This window comes from Acyrthosiphon pisum, chromosome A1, assembly GCF_005508785.2.
Source record: "Acyrthosiphon pisum isolate AL4f chromosome A1, pea_aphid_22Mar2018_4r6ur, whole genome shotgun sequence".
NCBI lineage: Eukaryota > Metazoa > Arthropoda > Insecta > Hemiptera > Aphididae > Acyrthosiphon > Acyrthosiphon pisum.
Genome location: NC_042494.1, coordinates 132,091,732 through 132,106,712, shown reverse-complemented (window position 1 = coordinate 132,106,712; position 14,981 = coordinate 132,091,732). Strand labels below are relative to the sequence as shown.

Genomic DNA, 14,981 nt, shown 5'->3' with positions numbered 1-14,981 from the left:
ATAACTTAATAAAAATCCATGGACGATAAAAGAAAAACTATAATTTTTTTCTTTTGTGGGCAACAGTGTATCTTGTGAACAAGATTCAAAGGCAGAGTGGTACAGATACTGGTACAGATATATTATGATCCTATTACTATATGACCCTTTTTACTTTAATTAATAATCAGATGATATTAACGAGTAATTTCTGAGTAATTCAGTATATAGTTGGTGCTCAGGATAATATCTAATAAGTAACAACTAATAAATAATAATAAATGATAATAAGCTTAGAACATATGATGGACCTGAATTAATTTAAATTGTTAGTAAAATTAAAAAAATGAATTTAAAACTTTATAATTTGTAAAAAAATAAAGATATACATAAAGTTATACGCATCATAGCTGAGTAAAATAAGTTCTACAAGTTAGAAAAAATATAGACTAAATATAACATGTATTGTAAATTCTGTGTAAAACCATAACAAATATTTTCATAGTACATAAATTCAGAAACTAATCGCATTTGATTTAGATGTTTCAAGTTTCAACGTTTTCAAAAAACCGTCCGATTAAAAATTAACAGTAAAAAAGAACGGTTCTCATTTGAAAGAAAATGGGTACTTTGTATCATCATTCATCACAGAATACTCCTTGATTGGCATAAATCGTAAAAAAAAAAATCACGGGCCTATACATTTATTTAAATTCCAAAATTTAAACAAATGTATTATTATATAATAAAGGGCGGCGGGCATGCTGGTTAAATCGTCGTATATATCATATATCTACAGAATTGACCATCGTGTTTTCCCGACTCATGTGTAAAGCTAACATGGCAAAACAAAGTGTATACTGTGCAGAATTCATCGTAATATCATGTTTATATATACATTTCATATACAATTCTGAAACTCTGAAACTTTTTATCCTAATCCTATTAATTATAATGTTTGAAAATGTGTAAGTTTGTCCTTTTAATTTACATTTCATAACATTATCGTATTACTCGTATTATTTTAACAGTTCTAGTAAATAAATAAATACAAGCTTACAGACATTCAACATTATAAATAAGCCACTTTACTTATAGGGATATACTTCACAGCTACGGTATTTATTAAGCAGTTCATAAATTAAATTAAAATTAATTTCAAAACTAATCACGCATGCAGTCGTAAATTCACTTTTATGTCGAGTACCTTATACATTAAAAAGAGGGGAAAAAATACGAAGAAAAGTCCGACGAAAACGTGAATTCCTTATTTAATATGCCGTTCATTCGATTCGGTGAATCGAACGTTTTTATTTGCAAACCGCAAAACTCCGAACCATTTATCATACAACATCATAATATATAGGTACCCACATAGTGAGCGTGTGTACCTATTATATCAAAGTAAAAATGGATTCGACAGAGATGAAATCATATTATATTTCGTTAAGGCCAAATAGCGATAACTGCGTTTTTCTATGGGTATACACTATATACATATTAGTTAATTATCCGCTCCCAAAAACAAAGGAACGTTGATTTTGAACGTGTGGACCGCCCAGCACGTCTTCCGCGAGCGCGTGACATAACTTTTAAGCCAATCATAAATACATGAAACCGAAACGTGAGCTCCTACACACCTTATTTCCGCAGAATTATGAATAAAAGTAAATTTAATTTTTTTTTTTTTGTACGTCAGTTTTGTGAAATAAAAACAAAATTTAAATTACGTACCAACAAGATACTAAGCTATAGTGATGACTGGATGTTGGAGCTCTCGTATATAGCTTCACTCATGTCTGCGCAACGCCGCGTGTTGTATATTACTAAAATTTTAAACACAAAAGTTATAACACATTTAGATAAGCAGTCGTTCGGCTTAATGGAAAGAGTTTTAACATTTTAAATAATCATACAAATTATTAGAATGTATATGTATAGTTTAATAGTTACAACATTTACCACATATATAATATAGATAATGACATGGTTTTATGACGCTTAGGTTTCATGGTGGACATTTTTTTGGGGCAGTTGGGGGTTAGTATTATAATTAAAATATTTAAAGTCGCATAATAATTATATCTAGTATACCTATATATTACATTAAGGTGATTAAGAGTGGGTAGGTACTGAAATATATGCTGTGCATGATGATTTATTAATGCTCGCCACGCCACTGTATATAATAAAGTACTTAGGTGCCTAATATTATATTATAATTTATTAATAAATACATTTTGTTGTAATTAATGAAATTAAGACTATAAAGGCTCGCCGGGACAATAATGACTTACTCATAGATAGGATGACATAATATTATTATAACCGAATCATATTAACTTTTAGTAATTTTTCAAAAAATTTCGGAAAACTAATAAGACGATTTAAAAAAGTATATTGAAAGTCTTTTTCTCTTAGAATATTATAATTACTGTGTGCGAATAATTTATGACCTATAACGGGGTGTTTGAAACTTCTGGAGCAGTCCGTCTAACCCATAAAAATGTTTCCGCATATTTAAAAAAAAAATTTAATACACATCATTGTAAATCCCAGAATATTCAAATAAATGTATGTTCTTGTTCCAGGAACGAGTATCCCTAATCGTACCTTGGATTGTCGGTCTCATAACTTTCATGGCACTCGAAGCGGTTGCCATTGTTTACTCAAACGTACTCAGAGACCATGTAAATAAGGTGAGTTGTGAACATGAATTCATATACATATATATATACATGAGCAATATCGTATTTTATGTATATATTGCTATACTATACATACCTAATATCATATAATATCAGAAGCAATATCGTACGGATTACTCGAGTTCTGTACAGAATATAGAGAATATAATATTTTACTAACCAAATATTAAATCATTTATTATTTTTAGAAATTCGACTCGTTCTGCAAAATCGAAGTGACGTTTTACTTGATACGGGCAGTACTAAATGTAAGTAAGCGCATTTAATATTATTTGTTAAAAGTCAATGTGTAATTTACATATTATTAACCATAATCTCCTAAAGTAGTTATGGCCATTTACTCCAATTTTATTTTCGTTTTTGTACGTTCATGATAGAATGACGGGTATAAAAGCGTTTATTTCGTCATGCGTACATAATAATATAATGTGACAGAAAGGTCTATCTCCTGAGCTAATAAACTTAACTGTCAATATTATGCACGACGTAAGTTAAAAGTAACTGTAGTACTAGTAAATGTAGAATAATGTAGAATAATGTAGAAATAAAATACTAATGTCTCGGTTTATTAAATCGTAAAAATCATTAGTTCTAGTTTGAAATACGTACCGTACCGATTTGTATTATGTCAGAAAAGTACGTCGTATTCATTGATATTATTTGTTTACCAACAATATATAAAGAGAAAAAATCGATACAAAAATTAAAATTGTTAATATCGAAAAAGAAAAAAATATAGGTACGGCAGAGTTATAAGAGTATTCAAAAATAATGTATACGCTAAACATTCCAAAATAATATCTTTGTAAAACTATTTACAAATAAAAAAGAAGTAAGTGCCTACCTAAACTTGTGAAGGTTAGACGGTACTGACAGAAGACACGCACCACCGCTGCTACCATAATTGTAATTTCACGTTTGGCTTTATTTCATAATACAATGTTACTTCGCAATAAATGTATTTTTTATTACTTTAAACAATTAATGTTCACACATAACGCAAAATAATGACTCACACAAAGTAGTAATGTACAGGAACCCGGACACTGTTTATGATGCGTTCATACACGAATATAACTGAATTTTTTTTTCTCGAAAAACGGCCAAATTACCTTCACAACCCGACAATGGTAATACATTTCTGCTCACAGATCCGGCTTGCTACGTCACTATTACACCTATCATTTTATCAGTAAACCTACCTACTCATAAATTAATAATAAGAAAAATAATTTATATCTGTCTGTTATTGATTTAAATCAATATGTTTTCCATTCATTTTTAAATGGTTTGTGTGGAGTGTTGTAAACGAGGATAGTTCAACGAATATTTCATTACAGACATTGACAGTTTTATACTTTTTTTCATTAAATTCATAAATATATTCTAATTCAATAATACCTTTAGCTTTTTAATTTATATTTTATTATTATTTACACAATACTTTCGAATGCATTTGTTCGGAAGCTTAAAAAATGTATTTATATAATACGTCTAGAATGCGTTCATCGTGAGAATTCATTTTAACGTCGCGAACGTCATAATATAATTATTATTATTATGTTATTAATATTATTTTCACAGATTCCAATCTCAGATGGTCTATTGAAAGTGATTTTTGCTTAAACTATGAAACTCTGCTGTGTGCGGAGTATTAAGCGTCTCACAGTCACGTATTACGGTGACAGCTGGGGGGGGGGGGCTGATCACTTCCGGTGGCATTTTTGTAAGGGTGACATATTTTGTATGGGCATAGTTATGTCTAATCGTTAGAAATTAATTTTTACTAGATTGAACATTGAACTTTATTTGTACTAAATTATTTTTTACCTTCTTATATATGTTTTGTATTGCTTTATTGGATTTGTTTTTTCCTATTTAACTAATTCCTAATAATTTTTACCGTAAAAATTGTTACTCATAACCAGGGATGGGCAAGGTACTTAAAAATCAGAATCTCAATAATAGATACTCGATACTTGATAAATATTTAGATACGTACTCAATACTAAAAATTTGATAGTCGATAAATAAAAAAAAACATTTTTTGATTATATTCATTTCAATACACATAACATATAATCTCTATATTTATAACTGTATAATCTATATATATTTAAAATGTATGTATAATAATATTTTTTAATAAAAAGGTATACCTAGTAGGTACTTAGTAATCATAAAAGATAGGTAATATTTTATTTTATTATTTTAATAGATATAATCTAATACCTATTGTATAGGGTGTCCCATAAAGTGCGCAACTTTTAAATCTGCTGTCATTTTTTAAATATTTTGTTGGCAGCTCTGTTCTTATCATTTTTTAGTATCATTTCTAGTCAATGATTTTTCAAAGTTAAAACATGCCCCATCCACAGTTGTCATTTCTGACAAATAGACAATAATATGTTATATACAGATACACTTTGGATTGCAAAGTCCAAATGTCCGTCGTACCTACACGAATTTTTGATACACTACATGTACCGTTCTGGTGTATGGGTGTAAAAAATACGGGCCGGGTAATAAATTGTTAGATAATAGATGCAAAACGACGAATGACTCGGAGAGATAAAATAATCGTTATGCTTTATGATTAAATTCCTCGAATAATCGTATGACTCGTAAAGCACTACGGTTGACGAATATTCGCAAATGAAATGAGTCGTGTGGGGCCTGCTTAAGATATCAGTACTCTAACAATAATGAATAACATTTGTAACGAAAATTAAAAAATATGTTTTTAAATAACTATTTATATAAAATATTAATTTTGGCGTAAATGATATTTCATTTTTGCGCTTTTGGCGTTTATGTAATATAAGTAGCTGATTTTGGCAACATAAAAAAAATAGCACCGGAAAATTACATGTCTATGGGAAAGTGGAAATTGGAAGCAGGGTGTACGTGTAGGCAACATTGAATACATTGCGGTCGTGTCTTATTTACAATTCTCCATAAACCCATTACTGTCTTAATGATGACAAATTTATTCACGGGAAAATAATGTTAATGCAACGCAATCACTGCTGCCATCGCAGCGAAGCCGTGGTAAAAAATAATAAAGATTTGTGAACGCGGCCGCATATTTTACGCATACACAAACGCCGGATGGTATAGCGAAAGAAAAATATATGAGATAAAGATAAATGTGGGTTTTTCTGTTTTCATGACAGTTAAGAAATAGGGATAATTCCGAAAAGAAAATTCTGTATTCTTCATGAGAACGATAAATATCTTTGGTCCAAATCTCTTGGGCTGCCAAGAAAAATATCCATTTTTCAAAACAATAGATTCGTCCCCGCGTAGTTATGCGCGTAATCATACACAGCCATACATTACCGCTTTAGTTTTCGCGTTGTGTCGTTTGTTTTGTTATTCGCACGCCGCTTCCTCGGTCTTACCTATTGGCTATTCGTTTACATAAGTCCACCACCGTTCCAAAATAATAGGCAGATAACACGAAAAATTGTTACTTTCATTCGATAAATCGGTTTTTCCTCACTTAATAAAACATCCGCACACGTGACACAAAAAACTGATGGTATAATAACCTTTTCGAGACAGGGTCCATGTACCAAACAAAACGTTTAGACACGCGTGTCCGTTACGACGCTTTAATATCAGAGCTTTTTACCGATGGTCTATAGCTCAGCAGAGACCCAAATATAATATAAATCCACCTGAGGGAGTATTTGTGATGGCGGCGAAGTCGAATTCGGATAGGAATTCATATATTCCATCTGAACACAAACCCACGAATTCCCCACTAATTGATTTCCTTCTGCCTTCTAAACATCATTATGATATTGTGTACCTATTATTATTCAATACAATATTGTATCAGCGTCGGTTCCTCGTTTTTAAACGAAACAAGGTGTAAAGGTTTATACTAATAATATTATACATTTCGCTGTAAGGAATATTATTCTGTCCAAAGTATTATTTATTTATAATTATTATCATTCGATATTAAAAATTTCGTCGATATGCATAATATGGTTTGGGTTAAATTTATCAAATTTAAGTAAAGGTATTTGCAAACACGACCTTTTATTAATAAATTACTTAACGATACATATAGTAATATGAAAAAACCCGTAAATTATGGATTGCTTTTTTACATTTTTTCCAAACGTAATCATATACATCATTACACTGCGATTGGGAAATTAGCGTATTATTATTGTTTTATTGGGGATTTCGTGACAGCCCGGAGGGAGGGGGCTAAAGGGCGAACGTGCGCTTGGAAAAAACATCTGACGGCGGTGGCAAACATCTGTAAAAGGAATTCGAGTGATAATAGGGCCACCGACCGCCGCCGTACGCTGCAAGACGTAATAAACGTTGGAGGTAACTACCTCCCCCTGTGTAATAGATAATAATAATAATAATAATATTCCTCCAGACGGAACAGTGGTCGTAGAATTTTAAATTTATCGCCCTGCGCGGCGTGCGTCGTCGTATGAGTGTTGGAGTCGTTGAGTGTGTGCTTAAGAGCTCGCGTGGCTACGCTATTATTATATTGTATTGTCTCGACGCGTCTGCGTTAATTTATCGCTCGTCGTCGTACACTGTAATAATTATTATAATCTGAGCGCTTACTCCAAAAGCGTTCCGTAGAAGGAGAAAAAAGACGCCGCCGAGATGAAATCATTAGTAGAAACAATGTGACGACGAAATGAACGGCTGCGGCGATTATGTATGTGTTATTATGATATTCTGTGGGTGTAAGTATATATGCGCGACGACGCACACTTCTAATGAACGACGGGGCTTGCCGGCAGAAAATATCTGGTGCACTCTAATCGACGATGAATCGAGCGAGAATTGCGGCACATAATAATATTATATTTTATATTATATAATATCGCGGAGTGTACGCGAAAATCGCGCGATGAACAAAAGGCGCAAATATTATTATAATATTGTGCGTATGTATATAGTCGATTAAAATGCGTCAGATTTAACTTGCCCGGTATTCGAGTTAAACGGTGACGGCAGTAGCAAACATCGTGACGTCTACACCAGACTCTGCTATTAATCAACCCGGCTAAATTTCTAATCGGTGCCCGACGCATGCGCAGCAGTGGCGTATTATACGGAGGTGGACGGCACACATCTGACACCTCCACCCCACTCAAGCATATGTCTAAATTATTTTGTGATCAAGTGTAAATAGATGGGCAACGACAAAAAGTTGCTATCGAGTTATTATGCACCTATACTAAATCACTCTATTATTATATTATTATTATTTTTTTTTTTTACTTTATTATCTAACTTTTATAATATTCTAATCTAAGAACTGTTTTACATTTCCATGTTATCATTATCATTTTTCTCTACTCTCTTTTGTTCTCAAAGATAAGTACTCTTGTTCTACGATATGAGGTTTTACCTCAGTGTACATCAGTTTCTAGTAATATTTCGCTATATTATTATTTGTACTATGTATATTTCTTGTAACTAGAATAAAAACTATATCGTAATATATCATATCAAGTTTAAAGTTGAGATAGAAAATAAACATAGTATAACTCAGTTAAAAAAAAGTTAAAATATTTTTAAGTCATAAACTGCCCTAGGTAGTATTTTGTTTTACACAAACATTTATTAAGACGTTTAACACTGCAAAAAAATTGATTATTATAATATATAATTTTATAAAAAAATGACCAAAATCAAAAAAGTGTCATCGAATCAGTATTGTCAAGTTGGTTCCGCATGACATGAATATAAAATTAACTTAACTGCACGACAATGATTATTAACTATAAAAAGTTAAGTTACAATAATAAAAATTTTAACTCAATGAGTTAACAAATTAAAAACAAAAATAATTAACTAGTTAAGTTAAAAAGTTTAAAAAAAAATAACTTTTTAACAGGTTAATTCCCACCTTTGAATTAAACGCATACTAAACATGAAGGTATCATTAATATTTGTAGATTTCTATAGTAACGAATGATGAGAAACCTTGTATACATTTTCAAGCTTTCTGACCCGACGAAAAAATGTCTATTGACATTTATAGAAAAATAACTAATCTGCTTGAAATATGGAAATATCCATAAATAAAAATAAGTAACAATATAATTTTTAAAAGTTTTTCATTTACAAAAAATGGTAATTTATATGGTATAATTAATATTTGGTGAAAATCTCAAGTATTAAAGTATCTATAGTGGTATTCAGTTTTGAATTACAACAAAAAAACAATATCGGTACTGTCAAAAACTACTGCATATAAATTCCCGTTTTTCTGTTTTTCCTTTTTTTATTTTTCCGGAATATTAATAAAAGTACTAAGAATTTTTAATTTTGACCTGTTCAAAATACCAACTACGTCAAAATTTCTATCAAAAACCACCCTCAAAGTGAGAAATCGAAGTTTTTTTCTATACTTTTCATGCATATAAAGGACAAACACAATATAAACAAATAAAAAGAACACAAATCATTGTAAAACCAATACATTCATAGCTCCGCTCAGAATCTAAATTATAACTATCATTAATATTATTTTTTCCATAATAATCTGTATATATAAAAAGACTTGTCCTGGATGATTCATCATCGCCTAGCCGGAACTGTTGAAGCTATGGATTTTCAGTGAATGTACTTATTACTATGTGTATAGGCGCACTAAGAAAGGATTTTTCGAAATTCACATTTTAAAGAGGTGCTCAAACAGGGATCTCGAGATTCACGATGGAAATTGGAAATTTTATTTTTATTTATTTTTTAAATAGTTGCCATTGGTTACAGTTTACAGTAGAAATTAGTATTTATTTATTATTGGTTTACATTGGTTATTTGGGCATATCAGGTACAATCATAATTTTTTTAAGTTGCAATTTTTTACTGATAACGGAGTGCACGGGTTCAGCTTGGTATGAATGTTTGTGTGTAGATTAGACCTCTGGAAAGAAGATAGATTAATTTAATAAGAACTAAATTTGGTTTTTTTATTCATTGGATTTTAGTACGGTTAGGTTAGATTAGGATTTTGTATTAATTGATTATATTAATCCACCGTAGGTGGAATTAAGTAAAAATTACAAACTTTTTATAACTTTAATACTTTATAGTCAAATCATACACTTACGTACAAACAGCACGGGGTCCGCGATCTACCATCATCAGGTTAATATACTGCTGCGAACCAGAATTTTTATTCCGGGCCACGGAAAAGTTAAGATAAGTTTTGAACACCATACACCGATCACCGATTATTAATAACGAATTGAACAAAGTTTGAGTCATATAGAGTTGGTACCTACAATTAACGGGCAACGAAGTGCACGTGATCAGCTATTTTTGATAAAAATATATTTATCATTATTACCGCTAGAAACATTTCAATACGTTTTCTTTAACCATTTTTTATATTTACTTGCCGATCACATTAAACGATAAAATTTGAATAAAAAATTATACATATCAACGTCTGGAGGCAAAATAAACAACCAATCACGGGCGAAGCTGTGACGGGTCGGCTAGTATATTATATTAATAAAAGGAAATGTTTGCATGTGTGTGTAAGTGATCCACAGCAAATTCCATCTCTTTCATGGTTCTAAAATTTAGTACATAGATAATCCTATACCCGAGGATGTGTACCTCGGAGCCAATTTTTTTAATTTTACACTTTAAAGAGGGGCTCACGCAGGGATTTGTTGGCTCGCGAAAAACAAATATTTTGTTGTTTGTATAGGGTTCACATTTATTAAGTACAGAAAATAAAATAGTTATTATAATAATGGATATAGTTCTGGACCTGTATTTTTTATATTTGGTCTAAACCACCATAAATTACTATGTAATAAAAATCTATGCAGTTAACATTTAACGGAGTTTAAAAAGGGGTAAAACTACGGACATTTAATTTGTCACAGGCATCGCCGTGCGGTATCAGCTAGTATAATATTATATTATATATAGGTAAATGTCTTGATGGGCCAATTGTCTCTATTAGATAATTTATAACCAATAACCATATTTTAATTTGTACAGTAATATACAGGGTGTAACGTAAAGACCTGACAAATAAAATAACTTTTGTTCTAATCAATATTTTTAAATTTTTTACTATCTATAATGTGACGTTATACAGAGTGTATCTTATGTCATTGTACGCGGGGTTTTTTAACGATTATGGAACAATGACATGAAATTTCGTTAAAACGAAAAAATACGTGTTTCATTATTTTTAATAGGCAATTTTTTATAACAATTTCAAAATTTTTAAAGACACTGGTGTACCAATAGCAAAATCAACTTTATTTTTTCAAATGGCAACCACTATATTTTTTAATGGATTCTTATGAAACTTTTTTTTCTGAAAATTTTGATAGTCGAATCATCAATTTTGGCTTCCTAGTTTAGTAACTATGGTCCTCTAAAGATTAGTAAAATATGCATTAATACTTTTAATTGAAATAATGGGTATAGGTTTAATTTACAAGCACCAAACAATTTTTTCTTATAACTACCTTTTGATACACTTCAATAGTTGAATCTGTAATCTAATGTGTTGCTCAAAAAAAAAAAAATAATAATAATAAAAACATAATTAAAATTGTTGGTAAACATAGTTCATTATTTTATTTCAACATACGATCATAAAAATTAATAATATTATTTTAATTTAATATTATAATCGTAATTAACTACTTTACATTTTTTTCATCACAGTTACTTTTCTTACAATATCATAAATTTGTATTCTTTATTAGGTGGCTAAGATAATAATAGTCAATTAGTAAATGGTATTCGATTGTTGACATTAATATGTGTAACGAAAAAAGTGCAATATTTTGTAGTGCTCTTTCCGTAGTGGTATATATTGAAATATTTACCATAGATTCCCTATAATGGTATCGCATGCAAAGTATGAACTTAGGAGTTGGAATTCATCCCTTTCCATCATTTTTAGTTTTTGTAGTTTTAGTTTTACAAACACAACATTTTATTAATAAATTAAAATAATAATATTAATTTTTATGATCGTATGTTGAAATAAAAATAATGAACTATGTTTACCAACAATTTTAATTATGTTTTTATTATTATTATTATTTTTTTTTTTGATCGACACATTAGATTACAGATTCAACTATTGAAGTGTATCAAAAGGTAGTTATAAGAAAAAATTGTTTGGCGCTCGTAAATTAAACCTATGCCCATTATTTCAATTAAAAGTATTAATTCATATTTTACTAATCTTTAGAGGACCATAGTTACTAAACTAGGAAGCCAAAATTGATGATTCGACTATTAACATTTTCAGGAAAAAAAAGCATTATAAGAATACATTAAAAAATATAGTGGTTGCCATTTGAAAATAATGAAGTTGATTTTTGCTATTGGTACACCTGCGTGTTTAAAAATTTTGAAATTTTTATAAAAAAATTTACTGTTAAAAATAAAGAAACACGTCTTTTTTCGTTTGACGAAATTTCATGTCATCGTTCCATAATCGTTAAAAAACCCCGCGTACAATGACATAAGATACACCCTGTATAATACTCCAGCGTTACATAATGTGAACTGTAGTATAGTTTATATTTAAACATTTTTGAAATCTCAATTTTTGAAAATTAATAAGTTACTTTACAAAATGTTGACATTTAAAAAAATCATAAGAAATAAACCATTTGACTAAGATAAATGTTTTTTCAATCAAAAGTTTTCTATAATCCAGATTTGCAAATTAGATAGGTATTTAGAATTTTAATTTTTAGTATTAAAAAATAAAAAATGTTATATTATACGTGTAATGCAACATTTAATAAATTATATCTAATATATAAAATTCTCATGTCACAATGTTAGTTACCATACTCCTCCGTAACGGCTTGATCAATTTTTATGAAATTTTATATGCATATTCAGTAGGTCTGATAATCGGCTACTATCTATTTTTCATACCCCTAAGTGATAAGGGTTGTCAGTAAAAAAATTAAAATGATATTATTATTATTAAAATAATAATAATGTATATTATATATTAGTTGCTATTGGTTAATCGGTCAAGTTTGTTGATTTGTATTATTATTTTTTGTCAATATATTAATTATATACATATAAATGAATGTTTGTGTGTAGATTATACCTCTGGGAAGAAGATAGGCTAATTTAAAAATGCTTAAATTTGGTTTTTTGGTATAATTTGGTAAATAATACCAACCAATGAACTTGGTTATAAACTTGGTATAACTTTGATACTTTAGAGTTAAATCATGCACTTACGTACAAACAGCACGGGGTCCGCGATCTACCGCGATCTACCTGATAATATACTGCTGCGAATCAGAATTTTAATTCCGGGCAACAGAAAAGTTAAGATAAATCTAGAACATCATACACCCAATATTAAATTACGCATTGAACAATTAACGCATTTGAGTTATATACAGTTAGTACATTTAACGGGTAACGAAGTGCACGAGATCAGCTAGTAGGTATATAAAATTAAATTAAAAAATATTAATTAGAAAAAAAATTATTTAATTATTTAATCTTTTTGTTATACCCTGTAATATTATAGATACATATATGTTGGTGACACCTCTCTTAAATAAATCCTAGATATACGCAGCACACGCATCTGTGTACCTGTCATTTTTGCATATTATTATTATTACAATATGATACGTATAAGCGTATAAGTACTACCTAACTTTTAGCTATTAGCTAGTGACCACCGGTCATTATCGGTTTTTACAATATTATTACCTACCGCCTATCGCCCACACGTACACGTGAAGTGTTATAGTACATCTGTGTAATATTATTTTTTTTTTAAATAAGTGTTTTGAAGAATAAACCAAGCAGGGAGTCAGCTCACTGCAGCGTGTCAACGAAGTCTTTCGATTGTCTTTCATTATTTTCTCGATCGTAACAATTTTTTTTACCTAAATTATTATTCCATACAGTATCAGCTATAAATTGTATAAAATCATAGTATTTAGTAATCTCCGACCGTTTTCATCATTCGCGTTTCAGTATTGACTCATTAGTTTATAATAATAATAATAATAATAATAATAATAATAGGTACCTACGATCTTTTCGTAGAGTCATGTGCACAATTACGGTGGTTTTTAACCACAATTCAGTCGTTACGATCCGCCTGGAATTGTTTTCCTTAACGAACTTGTACGTGCAAGGAAAATTTCGTTGGCATCTCTTGGCCTACATTGAATAACGTAAACAGCGCGCATTAATCCCATTTGGTAAAACAATAACAAAGTTTTGCTATAGAAGGAGAAAAAAAAGTATATGTACGTCGTTAATTAAATACTTCTCGTCGTAAGACGCAGAACGCTGCTTTTCAAAATCGCGAGGGGGGGACGGAAAATGGAAAGGATTTCGTGGATTATTTTAAGTTCTTCGAAATCGCTTGTTTCTTTTTTTTCCATTATTATTCCCCGTGTAATTAGACAAGTTTTTATTTTACCTTCAAGTGCATTTTTGCGTACGACGTTTTATTCTTCGTGTATATACAAAACGAGGATGCTAAAAGTTATTGGTAATACCTCATTGTTTTGTTTTGTTTTTTTTTTATAAATTTTGTTCGATCAGTCAGACTAAAACAAATGGAAGCTGTATTTCAGTTACGTGACAGCAGTGTAGGCTTTATGGTTTATTGTTCGTAAATTATGACAAAGCGTGAACTAAGTAAAATATTGAACAAGAAAATATACGAAAGCTGCACTCACTCGGTTTGCATGTCAACATAAATTTTCCTACTTAAATTTGATAAATATACCTTCACAAAAGAACGTTATTTTTGCTGAATACCAAAAGAATGATTCTCGAAATAATTCAAACGTCAGTAAAATAGTTTTCACCATAAGCATAAGTACATATCTTTAATATTTAACGTCAAAAAATAAAGACCATTTGAATAATATATTTTTGTTTTTTATAACTTAAATGTGCAAAGAATAATACTTGGATTAATAAAAAAACTGAGTGTGATTATGTGCACTGTGCACATAATAATGAATACATTAATAATCCTAAATTATAAACTAATTTATTATCTGTCATGGAACGGTGGTAAAATTGTTCAATTAAGTCAGGCACGGATCCAGAGCAAAGATCTGGGGGGGGCCCAACAATTTTTTTACAACACAAATACAATTATAATAAATTATTATCCTTTATTCTTAATAAATAGTAGATATTACGTATAATAATATATTATATTATCAGACATATATTATGTGATTTGAAATATAGTATTATAGTAAGTTTTAGGATCTGTAGAATTATAAAAAA

General features: G+C 29.8%; 1 protein-coding gene across 4 annotated transcripts in view; it reads left to right on the top strand.

The window, feature by feature from the left end:
* Positions 1–14,981, top strand: part of LOC100163019 (CG32204-like) — a 153,985-nt gene that overhangs the window by 135,541 nt on the left and 3,463 nt on the right. For 3 of the 4 annotated variants that reach the window (NM_001163036.1, XM_029486054.1, XM_029486055.1), the window contains 2 exon segments: positions 2,571–2,678; positions 2,876–2,935. In NM_001163036.1, the coding sequence (NP_001156508.1) occupies positions 2,571–2,678; positions 2,876–2,935 (168 nt within the window). 4 annotated transcript variants of the gene reach the window in all.